General features: G+C 33.2%; 1 protein-coding gene across 6 annotated transcripts in view; it reads left to right on the forward strand.

Annotated features, from left to right (window-relative positions):
- Positions 1-21,019, forward strand: part of LOC128211136 (zinc finger and SCAN domain-containing protein 12-like) — a 36,524-nt gene that overhangs the window by 12,633 nt on the left and 2,872 nt on the right. For 3 of the 6 annotated variants that reach the window (XM_052915572.1, XM_052915571.1, XM_052915573.1), the window contains one exon: positions 2,494-5,355. In XM_052915572.1, the coding sequence (XP_052771532.1) occupies positions 2,494-3,174 (681 nt within the window). In that variant the 3' untranslated portion in view covers positions 3,175-5,355. Of the gene's footprint in view, positions 1-2,493; positions 5,356-9,058; positions 10,718-15,957; positions 16,101-16,387; positions 17,164-20,508; positions 20,661-21,019 lie in introns of those variants that run through there. The other 3 variants (XM_052915577.1, XM_052915578.1, XM_052915574.1) reach the window with 3 other exon arrangements.

Here is a 21,019-nt window from a genome sequence, read left to right on the forward strand (position 1 = left end):
ATGAATTATACCTGGTAGACATACCCAGTAATCTTTTTTAATGGAAAAATACGCTGCTAAACTTAAATAAATTGTAAACTTTGTGGTACCTCAGTTAGTAAGTTTTAATGCATTGTACACATCGATGCCAAGTTTATGTCAGTTTTCGACAATTTTCTCTTTTTTTCGCTATTTTATCATACGTGAGATGTTAATTATTGATAAAGAACAGCTCATGAGTATTTAAGGAACTTGTTGATTTGCTTTAAAATGTCTATGCTCCAATTTTTACCCAGTCAAAACAGTTTGATAAAATTGTAATACCTGATATGGCTATTTCAGTACGGTTTGATTTAATTTGAAGATGATGCGATTCATAATACATTATTTCTGAAAAAAGTATATTTCTTGTTACTCTGATACCTAATTTTATTCAAATTTTTTGAAAATATATGAAATAAATGATTTTTCTTGTCTCTCAGGTGATGTTGTTTCTATAAAAATATCTGAAATAGGGGAAAAATAATTCCAGTTTAAACAAAATTGTTCTAAGACAGCAATTTTCTTTTGATTTTTTTTTTAATCCAGGAAATGTTACACATTAAAAATTATTAAGTTAAACATAGTTTGAAATAATGCCCATTAGGGACTGGGTCTTACTACCTATATATTCATAATGTAGACTTCAGCCATTCTGATTTGTTTCCTTTCTTGATTGATCATCAATATTGTACATGTATAAATTTATTACCTTTGCGCTATTTAATGTTACTTGTTAAAGCTGCACTCTCACAGATTTACCAATTTTACAACTTTTTAATTTTTTGTCTTGGAAAGGGCAAATTTTTGCGTAAATATCTGTAAACCAATGATGTAAAATTGCTGACAGAAACTCAGATTGTAGATGTTCATATATCCGTTTGAAAATTAATGTTTTATGGCTTAAATCGTTAGTTTCCGTTTAAGTAAAAGGCATAAAACATCAATTTTTGAACTTAAATATAACAATATGCGATCTAATTTTTTGTCAGGGGTCTTACATTTGTGTATATAACTGGTTTCCATGGATTTTCGCAGAAAATTGGTTCGTTCCAAGACTAAAAATAAAATAAAAATGGCAAACGTTCAATCTGTGCGAGTGCAGCTTTTGAAGATTTTTATTTTCAAGTGTTTTATATTATCTTGGAATATGTGAGCAATAGTGTGCCAAATATTAATTATTATCCCCTGCGGTATCGAAGGTTTTGGGAGGCTTTGTCCATCCGTCATGCCATCTGTCTGGATGTCATTCTGTTTCACTCCTGAACCATATCTTGGTAAGGATTTGTCAGATTATGTTCAATCTTGGTCATAACATTCCATGGGGGTCTAACATTTATTACTTTGGCGGAATTCAAAGTGAGGGACTTGTCCAGTGCGAAACAAAATTGCGATTTTTCTTGGTATTTTTGTATTTTCAAAGGATATTTTGACCTGGTAAGTACATGCAGGTTTATGTCACTGTTATCATAATATAAATATGCCAGACATATAACCAGAGGCCATATGTGTTAGCTGCTCTCCGTTTTTTAACCTATGATTCTAGAGGCCTTGACTAAAAGTTATTGAATGTATAAGCTGTAAGATTGTCAGTTTACAAATTGAAAACAGAAAAATGCGTGACTTGAAACTGTGTTTTTAGACTTTACCAAAGTCCACATGATGCATCTTTCGGAAATAACAGGTATAAAAAATATTGGATAGGGACAAGACTGAAGTAGTTTATCTAAGTATACAATACAGTGATAAAGTTAAGAAAACCGTTTTTATTTTAATATTGCATGTTTTAAATATGACATACAAAATTTAATTTTGTTCAAAAGTTGAAATCTACTGGAAGTCCCAAAAATAGCGGCGCACCACTGAATATAGATGTGCACTTGTATTTCTTATTCCAGGTGTAGAGGTGCACCTGTCTAAATGTAGAGATCACTTCTATTTCATTTTTTTGACATATAGGAGCACCTCATTTGACCAGCACCTTTCGATATTGATGTGCACCTCTTAATTTTCGAAGCGCACATCTTAATTAGGTAAACATATACTTAATACACTTAATGACTAGTAAAATGTTACTTTTGTTGAAAAGTACTTCATAAATTTATATTCATCTATAGTTCAGTTAACAATCATCATTAATTTTGTTGAATTCATAGCCTTGTTAATTTCAAATCGCCTGAGGAAGTTTGAAATCGCCTGCTTCGTCATTTCACTATGCTTCGTATGATGCTAATATCGTAATCCAAGGGCCTGAATTCTCTGTTCTCTTTCACTGCTTTTTTTTCAATATAAAAATAGCTTTTTAGGGGTTGAGTATTAAATATAGTCAAACATCTATAAATATTGTAACGCAGATTATACCGAATTCAAAATTGTGAGCTTAGTTCAATTCAATTTGAAGGGACAAGGAATTTGGGACAGAAAAAAAGTCTCTAACTGCTTACTCTAAACTAACTTTCAAATATCGTGTTTCAGAAGCAGCAAGCAATGGATTCCTCGTCAGAAGATGAATTTGAATCAACCCAGGCTACAGCTAGACAGGGCAGTGACTGTGCTGTTTGCGGCAAGTCATTCAAAACAAGGTCTGGGCTGCAACGTCATGTGTCGGTGCACGGGGCATTTAAATTCAAATGTGAGATTTGTGACAGGGAATTTCACAACAAGTATAACTGGAAGGAACACATAAAAAGAAGGCACTCAGCTATTCAACATTTATGTTCACACTGCGGAGGAACATTCACAACTCAATACGCCTTAAAGAAACACGAACAAATAGTGCATGAAAAATACCCAATGTTCCAGTGTTCGATATGCGATAGGGTTTTTTCATCTAAAGAAGTATATAATGCGCACTGTATTCGACATACATCTAAGACTTTGAAGAAACCATACAAGTGTTTGAAGTGTGGCCATGGGTTTCTATACACAAGCACACTCGCACGACACATGAAAACTTGCAGCTCAAAGGCACAGAAGCCAAAGCCAACGTACGTGTGTGAAATTTGCCAGAAACAATTTAGTTTGGCTAGGTTACTGAAACAACATAAGCGTGTTCATGAAGATCCAAGATATTCTTGTCATGTCTGTGGTAGGACATTTAACTGGAAGAATTGTTTGGATATACATCTTAAGACATGCTTTGCTCCTCAGTTTTAAGCCAATAACATTAACCTTCACTTGATTTTGCATATTGTTTACTGTATTTGAAGGGAATACCTAAATATATGATAGTTTACTTTACTGGTGTAGAAACTTAATCAAAATGTCAATTGGCATGTTAGGCTTAAAACTTCACTCTCACAGATTGATATTTTTTTGTGTCAGAATCAGCTGATTTTGCCCTTCATTTCTCTATTTTAAATTGGTCATAAGATAACTCCCTATAGAATTTTTTTAATTGTTTAGAAAAATGCCGAAAAATTGATTTTTCTTAAAGCGTTGCACAACAATTTGCTCATTCTAGAGCAAAAATAAAAAGTTGTCAAAACAGGCAATCTGTGAGAGTGCAGATTTAACAAAGTTTGTTTGTGTTTATTCATCATCTTAATCACGTATTATAATGTTAACCCATTTGTGCATGTGAGCAATTTGTGTAATAAGGGGTAACACATAAATGTTTGTTTCAGGCCTCCATAAACCTACCCTACGTTTTTTACCCGACCATAGACCTTTTTAATTGCTTATAGAATTTTTTTTGTTAATTTGTTTGATTTTATCATTTTTTATTAATAAAAGAATTTTGGGTTAAACAATACCAGCGATGCTAATTAATACTGATTTTATAGAAGCATACAAATTTATTGTTTTAGGTAACAGAAATACCTAAAAAAAGTTAATAAAATAAAAAAAAAATGATATGTATTAAAAAGAAAGTATGAAAACTGTAACAAACAATGTTAAGGCCTTATGACTCTCGAATAAGCAAATTTTGTTTAGCCAGGGCAGGGCTGAAATAAACAAAACATCTTTAGTGATTTCCTAACTTTAATTCATTTCTTGATTTCATTATCTGTCTGATCTTGATAATGATTTTATTTCTTGAACATGTAAACTCATCTTCATTTTCATTAACCTATATTTCATTCATTTACTATGTAATATAATTTTTTAACTCTGACTATGGACTATTTCAGAATACATGTATATGACTTCAGTTTTTAAATAACTTTATCATAGATGAGCACGTTTATAAATACTGGTCAAGATACATTTTATCCACAATACTGTGTTGATAAGATTTGTTTTTATTTAAATTGTTTCAGTTTGAAAATTTCATTATCATGAACAAATATTCTTAATCACCAACTTGTATGTCACAGTTATTGTTCTTTGTTTCAAATAAATGTACATCTTTGTAACTACTTGAGGTATAGTTCTTAATAATTCTTATTAATCGTTTAAAGGATCTATTCTATAATCAAGCATTGGTGATTACTTATCAAAGTTATGTTTTATATTGAACAGCCCCATTTATGGTTTGTTAAATGCGCTTTTTGTTTTAATTTCATTGCGGAATAAAGTGTGGCAAATCATTATGAGTATTAAAACTAAGATACGGACAGTTGGAACCATCAACGAATGTTGATATTCGCTGAAATATTGTCTTTGAAGACCACAATTTTGAATACCATTACTAACTTGATGTTATCAATGTACTCTAAAACAGTCAGAATATACATCTACTGTTGTAAATGTCCTTGTGGCTTAGTGGTTAAGGCGTTGGTTTTCTTCTTCTTTTCTGGCGTGGATTCGCACCCCACTAAAACCAAAATCTACAAGTCTGTGGAATGTTTATATCAGGGAAAATTCAATATTCATAAAAAGGTCACTTAGCAAAGAAACACACATACCAGTATATCGAGGGGTGAAAGCGAAAAGGTCTGCTTCTTTATTTAATGCCACTTAGAACCTTTTCGCTTTCACCCCTCGATATGATTACTGGATTATATGATGACAAATCAATAAAAGCTAGTGTTACTGAATTCTAATGAACATTTTGTATTGTATTAGGCCTAAAAAAAAAAATTGTTTGGTTAGGGTTACATCCTTAAAAAAATAGGTAGGGTAGGTAGGCTTTTTATTTTTTTTATTTATTTTTTTTATTAGGTTTTATATCAGAATATAATTTTCATCATTGGAGAATGGTGTTAAAGCTATCTTCTGTACAAGCATTTAAGGTTTAAACTTAATATTAAAAAGCAATTAAAAAAAAAACGAAATTTTTTTTTTATTTTTTTTTTTTATTTTTTCATTTTTTTTTCAAACTGACTATAAAAACGGTAGGGTCGGCGCCTATTCCGTAGGTAGGGTCGGGTAACCCGAACCAAATGTATTTTTTTTTAGGCCTAATGCAGATAAGCGCATTTTATACATTTTTATTATGGTTACAATAAATCAATACTGTGCAACTTATCTGTGATTTTGTTTCTGGCTCATCATCAGTGACATTTCTAATTTGTAATGGTACACATGGGTTATGAATGAAAAGTTATGTGCTAAGACAGGCATGTTTTATTCATGTTGATGATGATAAACATGTATCAGTATTGAACAACTTATCTGTGATTTTGTTTCTAGGAACTTAAAATTGATATTTAGATTCATGTTTATGATAACATTCATGTTTATGATAAAAAATCAGCATACTAATGTGTTGATATATCGATTCCGACAGAATCACACCTAATCACTTTGCTTTCATGTTATTTAAGCGAATCTTCAAACACTTCTAGAGGAATTCCAAATCTTGGAAGTGTTGGCAATATCTTTGTTTCCTCTACTTCGTAGTGGTAATGAACTGAATGTACATATTCAGGCTGGTCAGTCCATTTTCTTAAACGGCCATCTTTCGCTCGTTTTGCGCCTGGTCTTTCTTCGAAACGTGATCCATGAGTTTAAAAGTACATTATTATTGCCCTTAAAAATAATTTTCCTTTACCATTTTCATCACCTATAATTGGATACTTCCCGCTGTAGCCTGCACCTCATCAACAACTGAATGCACCAAACCTGCGTCAGTTGTCATTTTAAACACGGTTGTGGTATCTTTACTTCAGCTAATATACAACAGTTCCTTGGCATGAGCCTCCAGTTGACATTGAATAACATGCCTTGGTTTCACATCATAGTACACACTCAAGTAATTTCAGTGTGACGAAGAAGATGGCATTTTATTTGAACTGACATTATACCACATTCGCCATTAAGACTTCCATCTGGTGATACAAGCAAAATGGGCTACCCTTTTTAATGGTAAATGAACCTTCTTCGTAAAATACATGTTTTGGGAAGTAGACATTTAACTATGGTTGCTACTACGTTCAGTTCGTTCGTTGATCCATGTTCCATGGCACATTTCGGTTGTTCATTGGGTTCTGTACGTGCATCGCCACAAAGATTGATCCAAAATATTCTTTATGTACAGCTTATGTTCCCCGTTTTAAATACGCCCACGGAATTATGTCTGCATTTAGCATCCATCTCAACTCCTCTCGTGATTTTAGTTTTCTATTTGCGCCGTGCTCCGTCATGTCACGACAATCCCTGTGACAGCTTACGAGTGATCCGTTTTTAGCTCTACTGGCCAAAGGCCAGAAGAGCTTATGCGATGGTAATGTGAACGTAGTATGTGCATCCGTGCGTCCGTGCGGTCGTGCGTCTGTAAACAATTTGTTGTGAACACGATACAGTCTTCGGTTCCTTTCGAAAACCAGCCAGATCCGCCCATAAATGCCTAGATTATGGGCCATGAACGTTTTAAAAAAAATGCTTTCTATTTTTAGCCAGGTCTGCATGAGCGAATTCTATTTTTAGCCAAGTTTACATGTACATGTAAATTCAAGTCTAGAGTTAAGGGAGACAATTTGCAAGTCTAGGATTTTGAGAGACAATTTGCTTTTTGCTTCTGCAGTTGATTTTGTGAATTACTCTGCCTTGTTCTTGTTGAAAGCCCAAAGGCCATTTTTAAGCTTTAAGTTCTGTAGTTTGCGCATTCATCTTAACAAAATTGGTTGTGAATGTTTAAGTTATGCACCTGGTGTCATTACTGGCCACACCCAGGGTTCACAGGTTTGGTAAACATAAATCTGGAAAGGTTTGAAAATCTTTTTGTGTGTTCGTGCATCCATCTCAGCACAATTGATTGTGAATGTTTGTTCAAATTGATCAATGTTGTCCTAGGATGCCCTTGACTTTGACCTTTTGACCAACTTTTTTTAACTTTTAAAACTACAGAAATTTTTACTATGAGTACAGTTTTGAAAGCATTTTTTTGTCAGATGACTTTTACTTGGCACATATTAAAATAGTTCATGCAACTAATCTGCTTACAATACTTTCTGGGCTCAGATGTTGACCATGCTACGTTTTCAGGTAACCCAAACACAAAACATAAACTATATGTCTGTTGCCTTTTACCCATACATACATGCTGTAGATTGATATGACCACAAAAGCCATGCCAGTAGAGCTTAGGCCCTTTTGGGCCTCTTGTTTTATCTGCACACAGCTGACAAAGCACTTCCGCCACTTCAATAAAATCTCCAAACATATTCTCATCTTGAACATCAGTGTTTTTATTCTATTACGAGCAAATTTTTATTTTTTTTCTTCATTGGCTTTTTACAGTTTCTTCTGTATGCTTTCTTGAAAAAATATCTTAAAAGCGCAGTTTTTAAGTGACACTCGTTTAAAGATTTTTGCACTGTTCCGGTATCTCCTATTGCTCCCTTTGATTGTCCAAACCAGTGTTATGAAACGTGTGGTTCCATTTCACAAGCTGAATACACTCCTTGTTCAAAAACAACTTCTATGCTTCTTAGAATTTCTTCGAGAGTATGTACAAAGTACGCGACTTTGTTTTTCAATTTTCTTTACAATCATTTGTTAGCTTACACATTCAATATTTTTTAATAAATCCTCCAAACAAAGGTTTAATCCTCTAAACAAAGGTTTAATCCTCTATAACACGAGGAGCTTACACGTCCGGCAACCGGGTAGGCGTATTTCTATAACGAAAAAGTGGTATAAACCTATTAATCATGTATAAATATCCTTCAAAAAATGCAAGAAGAATCCGCCATTTTGTTTCGCACTGGACATGTCACTCACTTAAAATGTTAGAATTTAGACCTGTTCAAGTCTCGACCGCTTGTTAAAGTGGGTCACATTGAGTCAAAAAGTCGGTCACTAGATTAAATCTTTGGAACAAACTAGAGGCATTATCATGGTAAAACACCGTACACCGATCATAGTAGCCAAAGTGAGAGTCGTAAACACTGCCATTTTTACAGAAATAGTAAGGGGTTTTACCTGTTTTAGTTATAAAAAAACAAAGTTTGTCACAACGATGAATAAGTATATCGAGTATAGACATGTCGAGGTCTACAGATAACAACACCATTAACTGTAGTGATCGACATTAATGTATAAGTAAACTAGTGATAAATAGAAAACCCACGGGCAAAGACATGTTTAGATGAAACTACTTATCATTTGGCTTATAAGCGGCGAACAACAACATTATGAATCGCAGAGTTTTTTTTTTGTATCATAGCATTTTAAGTTATCGATGCAAGTTATCCCCACTATTTGCCCTAATTGAGTGATACATTATGAATATATACCGCAATTCTTCTAAACAAATATTGGATTTTAAACAACGGCGAATGCAATTTATGTACCCACTTACTAGGTTCTAACTTATTCCTACACGCGTTCTGTCATTGTGACGCAATTTGACTTTTCTTTTCAAATAAGTCGAACAAAAATTTTACGTCATCTATAGATGCGATAATACCTGTTATTATTAAAAATACTAGTGTATTCTAAAAAAAGTGGGATTTCGTCGCGGTAAGAAACTATGATAACTAATTTCGAATGAGCTGTACTATTGAAAAGCAATCTTGGCACAATTTTTTATCAAGTCAATATTACACGTAAAAATATATGTACTGTTTGGTGTGTCACTTACATAGTGATGAGCAAATTTATAAATACATGTTTTTTTGAATGAGTGATTATTTGTTGTTGTTGTTTTCAGATAAATGTTATCAGTGGATCTCTGAACATTTCTGGAATAAATTTGCTTGAAGACACTGTGTCCGTCGGACGTTTCAAATGCGATCTGTGTGATTATTGTACCAACAAGCTTGGCAACTTTAAGCGTCACTTGAACATTCACAGTGAGGAAATGGAAATGGATCCACAAACGAGTACCCAAACAAAACCTTCTAGTTCTACAGCAGCTACAGCAACAAAGGAATATATATGTGACCAATGTGGGAATGTTTACAAGACAAAGTATGGTTTCAATCTTCACAAAAAGAGACATGAAGGCACCTACAAACATACATGTCAAGTTTGTAAACGTGGCTTCAATCAGAAAACTCAGCTAAGGTTTCATTGTGCAAGTCATCAAGGCCTGCCTTCTTCAACTTGTTCATTTTGTAATCGGACTTTCAAAGGACATTCTTCACTACAACGACATCAGCGCATTTGCTCATCTAATCCCCAAGCCTCTGTTGATGTCCATTCACAATTCGCCTGTAATGAATGTAGCAAAACATTTTCTTCTAAAGACTTCTTAAACTCTCACACTAAAGGAAAGCATGGCATACCTAGCTATAAATGCGAAACTTGCGGGAAGTGCTTTTCGTGGCGTTCATCTTTGAAAGTTCACAAACGTTCTTGTAAATAAGTCATGTTTACATTTCAAATCATTGCCAATTTAAAGGACTGATGTTTACATTTTAACTCATTGCCAATTTAAAGGACTGATGTTTATATTTCAACTCATTGCCAATTTAAAAGGACTGATGTATAAATTTCAACTCATTGTCAATTTAAAGGACTGATGTTTACATTTTAACTCATTGCCAATTTAAAGGACTGATGTTTACATTTCAACTCATTGCCAATTTAAAAGGACTGATGTATAAATTTCAACTCATTGCCAATTTAAAGGACTGATGTTTACATTTCAACTCATTGCCAATTTAAAGGACTGATGTTTACATTTCAACTCATGCCAATTTAAAGGACTGATGTTTATATTTCAACTCATTGCCAATTTAAAGGACTGATCTTTACTTGTCAACTTATTGCCAAGGACATCTTTTGTTTGAGTTCGTATTTTTTTTCGGGGGGGGGGGGTCGCTTGAAAGTTTTATGGGAACCTTTGTTATCTGACTTTAAACAAGAATAACTTAATTATTTATTCAAAAGTTTAAATGAAACGTAGGCCTTTTTGTTGATCGAGTTGAATTGAGAGTTGAGTCTTCATAAAAGATTTTAATCTTTTCACATAACCGCCACCTGATGGAGCACTGTTAAAGCATTATTTTGAAAACAGGTTTGTGTATGAGGAAACGAATCACCTAATGAATCTCCGGTAAAAAGGCGGGACCCTTGAAGCGACATAGACTGCCTTTGTTTTAATTAAAATGGTCAAAAAATGAGAAGTTATCTTTGTTGTTAGTTATCATTTGAAGCAAAATGGTGCCTTCTGACGTAATGTATCACTTGGTATACACACACTTTATAACGAAGTAAAACAGTCTTTTTTTTCTTTTTTCTTTTTTTTATTAAATATTTCACATTGCACCATACAATTGATCATATACATACGTAATGTATAACATATGGTGTTTAATATGTAATGCATAACATATGGTGTTTATTATGTAATGCTTATTTAAGAAGTGAGGGTGGTATCGATACAGAAAAGAATAGACATTTTTATATTGTTAAAAAAAAAAAAAGACAAAAAAGCAGAGATCAATTTTAAACTAGAAAAAAAATATTAACAAGTAAATAAAGAGTTTATAAACTAAGAAAAGGTAGAAAGAAAAAAAGACTGTACTAGAGGGTGTTGCTTAAATGTAAAACAGTCTTAACATACAATTTAAATATAAATTGTACGTGTAGAGTTTACATGATAATGCATTTAACAGTGGGAAATGAGAAGACGAGTATGACCTTCTTTATTTAATTTCAATGTTAATATTTTGTTCACTTCTTATAGTTAAACATTTTGTGTTTAAGAAACACATGACGGTTTTTCTTATCACCCCCCGAAGGAAGCAACTAGAAATTGGACCGTCAGTCCCCTTGGTTTTCGATCAAAGATTGGAGATATTGTTGGCCCGTACCCCCTAGGCTTGGTAGGCAGGTTGGTTATGACCAACACGGAGAAACCGTTTTGATTTTGAGGTTAGATGTTTACAGATAAAGGCCGTGGTGTCAAACAGCTACACTTAAAAACAAACAAGAAATTTGCTACATGTATATATTGTGTGTTGTTTGTGGATGTGTATTGTTGATCTGTGTTTCTGACTTGGCTCTGTGCCATAGAATGGAGATTATTTTGAAGCTACCGAGTACGTACTTGACTTGTTTCTGAAGTATTTCAATAATATGATTGTCTTTATTAACTACTAGTATTTATTGCACTGCTGTCTGTTTTTTTTATGTTGTTTATAATGATGTTTATAAATAACGCAAACCTAACAATACCAAAGATTGAATTTAATTCAATTTTTACAAAGTGTTAGGCAAACGGTCTATTGTTGCAACATTTAAAAACCTTTTTATACCCCCAAAACAAAGTTTGGGGGGGGGGTATACTGGAATCGGGTTGTCCGTCTGTCTGTCTGTCTGTCCGTCTGTCCGTCTGTCCGTCCGTTTTTTTTTGTCCGGGATTCATCTTTGTCGTTATTGAACAAATCTTTTTCAAACTTTCAAATATTAATGACCATGATGTAAACCTGTGCCTCCGTGGATTTGGTCAGAGTCGCATGATCCTGAGTGGAGTTGTGGCCCCTTAATGAGTTAAATTGGGCAAAATTAGCTTTGTCCAGGATTCTTCTTTGAAGCTATTGAGCAAATCTTTTTCAAACTTTCAAATATTAATGGCCATGATGTAAACCTTTGCCTCCATGAATTTGGTGGGAGTCACATGATCCTGAGTGGAGTTGTGGCCCCTTAATGAGTTAAATTGGGTAAAATTAGTTTTGTTCGTCCTACTCCTTCGTCATTTTTGAATGAATCTTTTTCAAACTTTTAGCCATGGTGAGAACATTTGCCCCTGTGATTGTGGTTGGAATCACATGATCATGTCTCCAATTATGGCCCCTGAATAAGTTAAAATAGGCAAAAATTATACAGCTTTGTCTAGCCTAATCCTTGGTCATTTTTTCTCATTTTTTCTATAAATCTTTTTCAAACTTTCAGATGTCAATGACCAGGGCAAACAACCTAGACAGGGAAGGGTTGGGGGGGTATTCGTTAGCCTTTGGCTTACAGTTCTAGTTTTTAATTAAAACTGATTGATATCATTTGATATTGCTCGATGGCTAAAGTATGTTTTTAAAAACAAAAAGAAACTTCCCTTTAGTAATGATAGTGCAAGTTTTATTAGGCTCTTTTATAAATTATATTTAATTATTTGTTTAAAAAAGACAATAGAAAATAGATCCGCGTCACTTGCTCCATACAATTGCTTTTTTGCTGTATGATATTTTCTAATCATGCGCTGTTCAGTTTCACGTCACATGAAGTCACAGCGAAACATCTTATTGATCATGAAGCTTGAAATTATAGAAGATTTTCAATATTTGTTGTTATCCTAAAATGGAAACATTATAGAAGGTATATACATTGAGTGAAATTGACGGTATAAATGTTGTAACAATGTATTGTAACATATAACTGTGTTAAATTAAATATGCAGATATTGGTCGATTCAGTTTCATTAATCCTTAATAAAACGATGCATAGGGTTTTCTTTACATTTTTATCTCAATGTAAGAATTAATCCGAACCCAAATCGTGGGTCATGTCATTTTATTTTTATTTTACTTTTCCAAAATAAGAACCTTGGAAAGCTGTTCTTAGGGAATGACACATTTTAATTAGTAATTCTATATGTTATCGAACAGTGTTTAACCGAAGCGTTATTCAAAATGCAGTCTTACTCCCAAAAGAGTTTTACCACCATTAAAAATATTGTTATAATATTCCAATAATGACTAATAAATGTCGAAAACAATGGTTCTTATGAAGGATACCGAGTTTAATTTGAAAGAAATGAACATAAAACACGGTATAACTACCTAATGAGACTATAGTAACCACAGTAATCTCTTTCAGCATTCATCAAACATTTGATATTTTTAAGCTTCTTGCATGGTTACAATCTTGTTATCAGTAATTAATATTGCCCATAAATGCATTATTTAGTAAGAAGATAAAGGTATATCTGTCAAAATTGATGTTTGTTGCACAAGTGTATGTCTGATTTTGAATAAGAATGTCACTTTGATATTGCATGAGTTTTCAAAAATGTGTTCAATTATGTTTACTGGTCATGACGAATTGATGTACATTGAAATAAATTTATAAAACGACTCGATTTTCTTTTTTATTAGTGTCTTCCAAAAGTAATAGGGTAAATTCTACAAATAAACAAGTATTGCATAATATTGTAACATAAAACAAAATTGGTAACACTAAATGTAGAATGTTAAATGGAATTGAACATAAGGGTAAAATATAATTCCAGTATTTTTTTGCCAAATCTAAGCTGAAACATTTCACATTTCACATGGTTTGAAACAGAGAGCAATTTTGTATTTACCCTGTAAAAAGCTGTAAGGGAATGAAGACAATTTTTGCTGTTTGTACACCGCCGGTGGTCCGTGTGTAAGTCCAATGCTCACCGCCTTATTATGGGGTACTGCATATTCAATTTAGATTTAAACTGAGCTGACCTTTACCTAATAGTCTACTCATATTCATGTTGCATTTGCCAGTTGTATATGAAAAAATAAAATACTTTCGAGATGACAGTTTTTAAGTTAACAATACATTACAGGTTTAAGTGACTTGTTCTTATGTAACATACAGTGTAAAATGGAAAGCACTGTATATATGTTTCACATATATGTAACAACATTATCGCTGATTATAAGTATGTATAAAGTAGGAAACATTAAGTTACAACTTGGTATGTACGAAAAGTAAATATATCGTATTGCACCGTGCTATTGATGTTTACGCCAATTGTTAAATTCTTGCTATTGACTATTGTTCACTTTTTAACAATCCATTTATTACGGTCAATAGGAAATGTATGGTCCATAGTAACTGTTTTGAGTAACAAGATTTAAAGATTTCAATAAAATAGCGTTACTTGGATTTAACGATACGAATATGACCCCTTGAGTGAAAATAACAGATGACCGAGATCTTAGTATATTTTAATGTTATTTATGCGGCTGTTGACACAAATACACTACTAGTAATTGAATCATCATTGTTTGGTTAACTTTAATACTGAACGCTTCATACACGTTCATATTCAGTAATGCGCTGCTACTATTATAATGAACCACAGTTGCTTGAAGTTTTTACTTGACTGTTTGTTTGAATTTGTTAATTTTTACACCTCAACTTCCATTCCTTAAATGAACTGCCTTTCGGCAATTGCGCAACATCTTCGGATATGTTCGGATCGCAATTCATCGCATAACAATATACATGAAAACTATTGATCTTGTTAGTGTTTGTATTGTGTCAGCAGGTCCCGTAAAATATAAATTAACATTTTAGAAAGTGCAAAGTTGTTATATTTTAAACGTTTTGTTGCCAAAAGTGTTTCAATTTTACGTTTTAAAAAAAGTGATTTCAAGTGGTTGATCTTTTGGTAATCCGAAATGAAATGAAGTTTTTTTTAACGTTTCTTGAATAAAATAATGAACTAATGGTATAAATATAAGAAATAAATTGCGGGGTTGATGTCATTATCGGGTATATGAACGCAATTAGGCTGGTCAAAGTACGCGTAGAGTCCTTCGAACTCCACACACTTAGACCAGCCAAATTGCGTTCATACCCCGATAATGAGACCAGCTAAATTGCGTTCATACCCCGATAATGACATCAAACCCGCAATTCATTCCTTAAATGAAATGAGAGCCTATTTTACTTGTTAATTAGGCGCCATATTGACAGAGAGGGGGATGGCTACACTGGCGATAATAAATTGTTAGCTATGCAAAGAAAACAGTTGTACGCTTAGCATGGGCTTTATTTAGATATAATCGATATATTTTTGTTTGAATACTTACATACTTTTGCAAAGTCGGATAGAAGATAGCCTTTGCTGTTCGAGGTAGGACAAATCGTTGGGCTTACCTCTCTTTGGTAAGAGCACCATGCTTTGGCAAGGCAAACATGCGTACAATTAAAGCTATGAAAAAATACTGACCTCAGCCAGAGACATAAGTGAATATTGTTTCATTTGATGAATACAACATTCTTCGTAGAACTAATAGACCAACAAGTTTATGATCATATAACATTTCAACACAATTGATTGTATTTAATAATTATATTAACTTGAGATGGACGTAAATAATCTTTAACATTATAAGTCATGCTGAGCTACAGTCACTTGGCGATGTTTCATGATAGTTCATCCTCCACATAGATATGTAATTACAATATGCATTGTAACAAAATTTGAACAGTTTAAGGTTAATCTCATTCATTATTGAGCTTTGCCTTTTTTAAATCAAGGTAGAAATATTCATTCAGTGCGAAAGTTTCGATCTCGTGTTTATTTATTTATTTTAATTTTAATTATAACATAAAATTAATGTGGCAACTGAAGTGTTAAAGGTCTTGATTGCTTTGTTCTATATTTTCATAGTTTTTATAATGTATGTTACAGCCCTTAAAGTGTCTCTGTACATGAATGAACAATGCTGTAGTTTATTTAAAATTGTGTCCTGAGTTAAATTAATGCTAAGATGCTTCAAAAAGCTTTTTCCTTATATCACTGCTCAAACTTTACATTCCGAAAATAGCAATGTTTCGAAACCACGCACTACCCAAGTTGTTTTGTACCAATCGCTACCAGTATATTACATGTTTCAGGGAATGTTGTTGTGTCGAATTTGTGGGAAAGTATACAAGAATAGGGGAGCATTAAGTGTCCATGAGAGAAAGCACATAGGATCTGCTCCACACGAATGCTGTGGACTGAAGTTTTATAGTAAAAGCCACCTCAACCGTCACAGGTAGGCTGTTTTGTTTGTGCTGGTGACGGCCATTATCAAGTTCTTTTTTTGCTTCAGCAAAATAGTTGCATATACATTAGATAGTTATAAACAGACTGACAAGTCATGTACATGTACCATCAGCATCGGCAATAATGATATGCCAATGCCAATACTAAGTGAAAAACTACAAAAACAAGCTCAGTAGCCAAAAGTTTAATAAACATAAATGCATTTATGTAAGAAATTTGACTGTTTTGAGAAAAACTACAAAAAGATTCTGTAATAATTATTCTATCTTTTTTCAGAGGCAGTGCACATGGCCAGCCCAAGTCTTTCAAATGTTCTTGTTGTAATAAATGTTTTGCCACTGAAGGCGATTTATCATACCATGCAAGGATATTCCATAATAAAGCCAGGTTCATTTGTCACATTTGTGGGACACAATATTATGTAAAAAGAGACTTGGACGACCATTATGCATCTCACTACGGGGAGAAAAAATACAAGTGCACATGTGGAAAACAATTTGCGACAAGATCCGGTCTGTCTTATCACAAAAAATCTAAAAAATGTATAACACAACACTCACCGTTGTAGAGCTATTTTATGATAAAAAATGATTGCAGTATTATGAGAATGTTTGTATAGTTTGAGCATATGTTGGGCTTTATATTTATATATTTCTGCCATAACATATATTGAACGTTATTCGAAACATATGTATTTAATGATCATCATCATCATCATCATCATCATCATCATCAATATTTGCTCTTTCTAAGAACATTTTATGGTATATTTACTTCAGAAATAGTGAAAACAACTTATATGTAACTTTTATGAATAATGTAAACACATGTTGACGTTAAAGCATATGCTAGTGTTTTACTACAATCAATTGATAACAATTTGACGGTGTTCACATAGACAAAAGCGATAGTCAATTTCATGTTGTTCAATTTGCAAATGCAAGCAAAGATTAGAAATGTCCTAGAGCATCCTATATGTATGTTAAGTTTTATGTGATTTTGTTGTAAATAGATCTATGTGCTGTAATCCATACGTTTGTGAATACATTGATGTGTGCATTGTTCCTAATACAAAATAAACATGCAATTTCCACCTATGTTCTGTTTGAATTATTGATTTTTTTAAAAAAAAAAGAAGCACACAACTTCAGTGTCAAAGTTTTAAATTACGTAGGTGGTCAAAAACGAATTGCAGATTATGACAGAGATCGTCATAATAACTGCCAATATGACTGAGCCACTGTACACATGGTAGCTTAGTGGTTTTGCTAATTATGACATTAACACAGGAAAGGGACAGATTAGTGGTGATTTCTATTAATTAATAATCTTACATCATGTTTTTCGATTCAAGTTGTTTTCTATCACATACATGGCTTTGTAGTATACACTTTATTTATTGTAAACTGATTGTAAAGAAAGTATGTTAATATCGATGAACGTGTAGTCGTACATGAAAGCTCAGGAGGGGGCAGGGGGACGTTTTTCAGACCTAAGAAAACGCTTTAAAAACATACAGATGCAAAACATGTATTTGTTTTTAATAGTTTCAATCAGATTGAGATTTAAACTTGAAAGTGTGTGCATGGAAAGTTTAAGTCTTCCTGAATAAAGAACAAATGCGACGATTTAACACGGATTTAATTTTGGAAGGAAACGTGAAGCTTAATCTGAAGTTTCTGCTGTTACAGGTACATGGATTGATAGATAAAATGGGAAAGAAACAATAACATTCTTAAATATTTTATTCGGAAGTATGTGGAAAATGATGCCATAGAGAGCATTCATTTAAGGATTGATTCTTATTTGTATGCGTTCATGCAGTATGAATGCTCGGCCGCGATTTTGCATATCCATCAACCGCGCAAGCGGTTCTTGGAAAATATGCAAAATTAGAACATGTGCCCTGCTATATTTAGCAATAAAGTAGATCGTAGTTAGATCACTACGCGCGATGATTCACCAGCGCCCAATCAGAGCATTGCTTTCTTGCCAAACTCCGCCTACAAAGGTCACGAAAGGTCTACCGGTTCATGCAAAATGAACTCAATTTTTACCGTTCAGAAAATCAAGTACGAATTTAAATATAACGACGAAATACACGTTCGCATGGACCAGAAATTATCAATGAATGACTTGTGGCACGTAGTTGAACGTCAAACAATATCTGACGACACAAATGGAATCGAATGAATCATACCATTTTTTCAGACTGTATAGAGTCATTCGCTTGTAAATTGAGAATGAATACACAGAGAACATCTAAATGTGGCTCGGTTCTGGCTTCCATAACTTTAATGTAGATACAGTCAAACCTGTATTAAGTGTGTTTACAATGGTCAATAGATAAAAGCTAATGCATAGCATTAACAAAATACACCAACAATTAGTCAACAACTACATGTAAATTTTTAAATTGATTTTTTAAAGTAATCCGTCAATTTCGTTTGCTTAACTTCTGTCTCTAATTTAAAGTGTATTCACATTGAGCCGACATTATCATGTCAAGCATGCCACACTGTGAGTCAAAAACCATGGATACACATGTTCATTGAGTTCCTCGTTTCGTGTAATTTTCCTCTGTCATCCATTGTTAGCATAAGCAAGAAATGCATAAAGTAAATAGAAACTAAACATTCTTCAAAAACTTCATAGCTGGTATAACAACAGAACAATAATACTTTACACACATGAGGTAAGGACATGGATACGATTAATATCGAGGGTGTAAACCATAAAAATTGTAACAGGAAGAACATGTTAATTATACGAAATCATAATACTGCATAAAAATCACTGTGGAGGAGGAGAAGATCAGGAGGAGGTTAATAAAAAATCTCTGAACTTTGGTTCGGCAATCGCCCACGTCGAATTATTTCTCAGAATGGCTACAACCAAAAGCATTGGTTATGACGCGTCACGTGATGAACTCCAGTGAAATGATTGGTTAAAATAATAAACATTGCTGTTCTTACGGTTAATAAGATGACACCCAACTAATATTTAAATTAAGTCTTTAAATGAGTGTATGTCTTTCCATAAATTTTCATTTATTTTTTATGTTAACTACACATTTTAAGCGACACTCTTATTCGAAATCAATACATGCACATGCATAACAAACATAACTTTTGAGTGATTAACGTTCAACTTCTCACTAAATAATGCATTTATGGAAAATATTAATTATTGAGAACCTGATTGTAACCGTGTATTTGATAGCTAAAAAAGCAAAAATATTAACTGATTGGTGAATGATAAAGGATTTACTGTAATCTGCTATAGTCTCATAAAGCACAAATACCGTGCTTTCTGCACCTTTCTTTCAAACTCAACTCGGTATTCTTCATAAGCAGAATTGTTTTCGACATTTATTCATTATTTTTGGTATATCAAAACAATTGTTTTTATTGTAATTAATCTTATTTGGGAGTTAGAGCGCATCTCTGTTATGGCGTAACCCCCATACCAAAGTCAACCAATATCAGCTAATTACGATGATCCAATATATAAAACAAGGCATAAAAATAAAGAACTACAACATATTTAACACATATACATTAATAAATGAATAAAAACGATAAATACGTATATATCAAATATCTGTTAGATTTTTTTTATAATTCAAAATAGAAAAACTTACAGCAAAGTTAACTTTATATTTGAGATGTCAAAGGTAGGTATCATGTGGGTATCCTTTTCGCAAATATTGTCATCACGTGATAAAATTTGGACACACTCATGACCTTAATATGGAATGATGAGAATCGAATTTTTAAGAAGGTAAACAACTATCTATTCAGCGTTGTTGTTTTTTTGTTTGTTTTTTTTTTTAAATGTGTTTACGACCTACATTTTACTTAATCACTCTTCCAACATTAATGACGCAACGCCATTGTCCCAGGATTGGTCAAGCGGTGACCTCATATTTTTCCATATTGCGTCACCAAATTTATATCGTATCAAAATGGTGTCTAATTTCCGATTCAGATGATTATTCTGATAAATAAATACAACATTTGAACATGTTAACAGATCGTCGACGTGATATATACGTGACGGGGTTAGTATATGACCCGATATGGTATATACAGGGCAACAGGAAACCATATCGGGTCACCAACTAACCCCGTAACTTGTTTGTGCGTAAGCTTATTTATACTCGCACTCGTTCTTTGCCCATTCAACGAGTGCTCCGATAAAATTGATACTCGTTTCTTTTAAATCCTCATGTTTTCCTAAAAATCTTGACCAACTGATTCTCGGATTTGAACATTTAATCAATTTGTCAAATTTCTGAAAGGAAAGTGTGATTGTACTTTTAAATGTATTTGTTGTGAGAGATTGTCAACTGATTGGATAGGAATATTAATTTTGTGTTATTCGTATACTTTCAGAATATGGAGACTCCTTATGTATGCAAAGAATGCGGGATGCCATTCAAAAACAAGAAACACCTCTTAGACCACGAAAGAAGGCATTCTGGCCAATCGCCATATCGTTGTTGCGGGAAGGGTTTTACTTCCCGTGCACATTTAACAAGACACAGGTTAGATTGAAGATATTTTCTTGCCGGAGTAATAATAATATACTGACTTAAATACTATGATTATGACTATTTATATAGAGGATTAGATTTGCTTTTGTAAGTCTGTGTTTGCAACGTTTGGTGGTTGAGTTGGGGATCGGGATGAGGTGGGGGGTTAGGGTGCGTTTCGCACATTATAATGTGGTCCTTGTTTCAGTGGACAAGGTCATTTTGAGTATTTTGTTTTATCGTCCTGAGAAATATGTTACACATCCAGGGACTCATTGCATGTTTGTAATGTTGATGAAGTTTCATTTAAATTTTCGAGTTTTTAATACATTATACTCAAGTACCAGATTGCGGGCATCCCTTATAACTTG

This window comes from Mya arenaria, chromosome 12 (assembly GCF_026914265.1).
Source record: "Mya arenaria isolate MELC-2E11 chromosome 12, ASM2691426v1".
NCBI classification, from domain to species: domain Eukaryota; kingdom Metazoa; phylum Mollusca; class Bivalvia; order Myida; family Myidae; genus Mya; species Mya arenaria.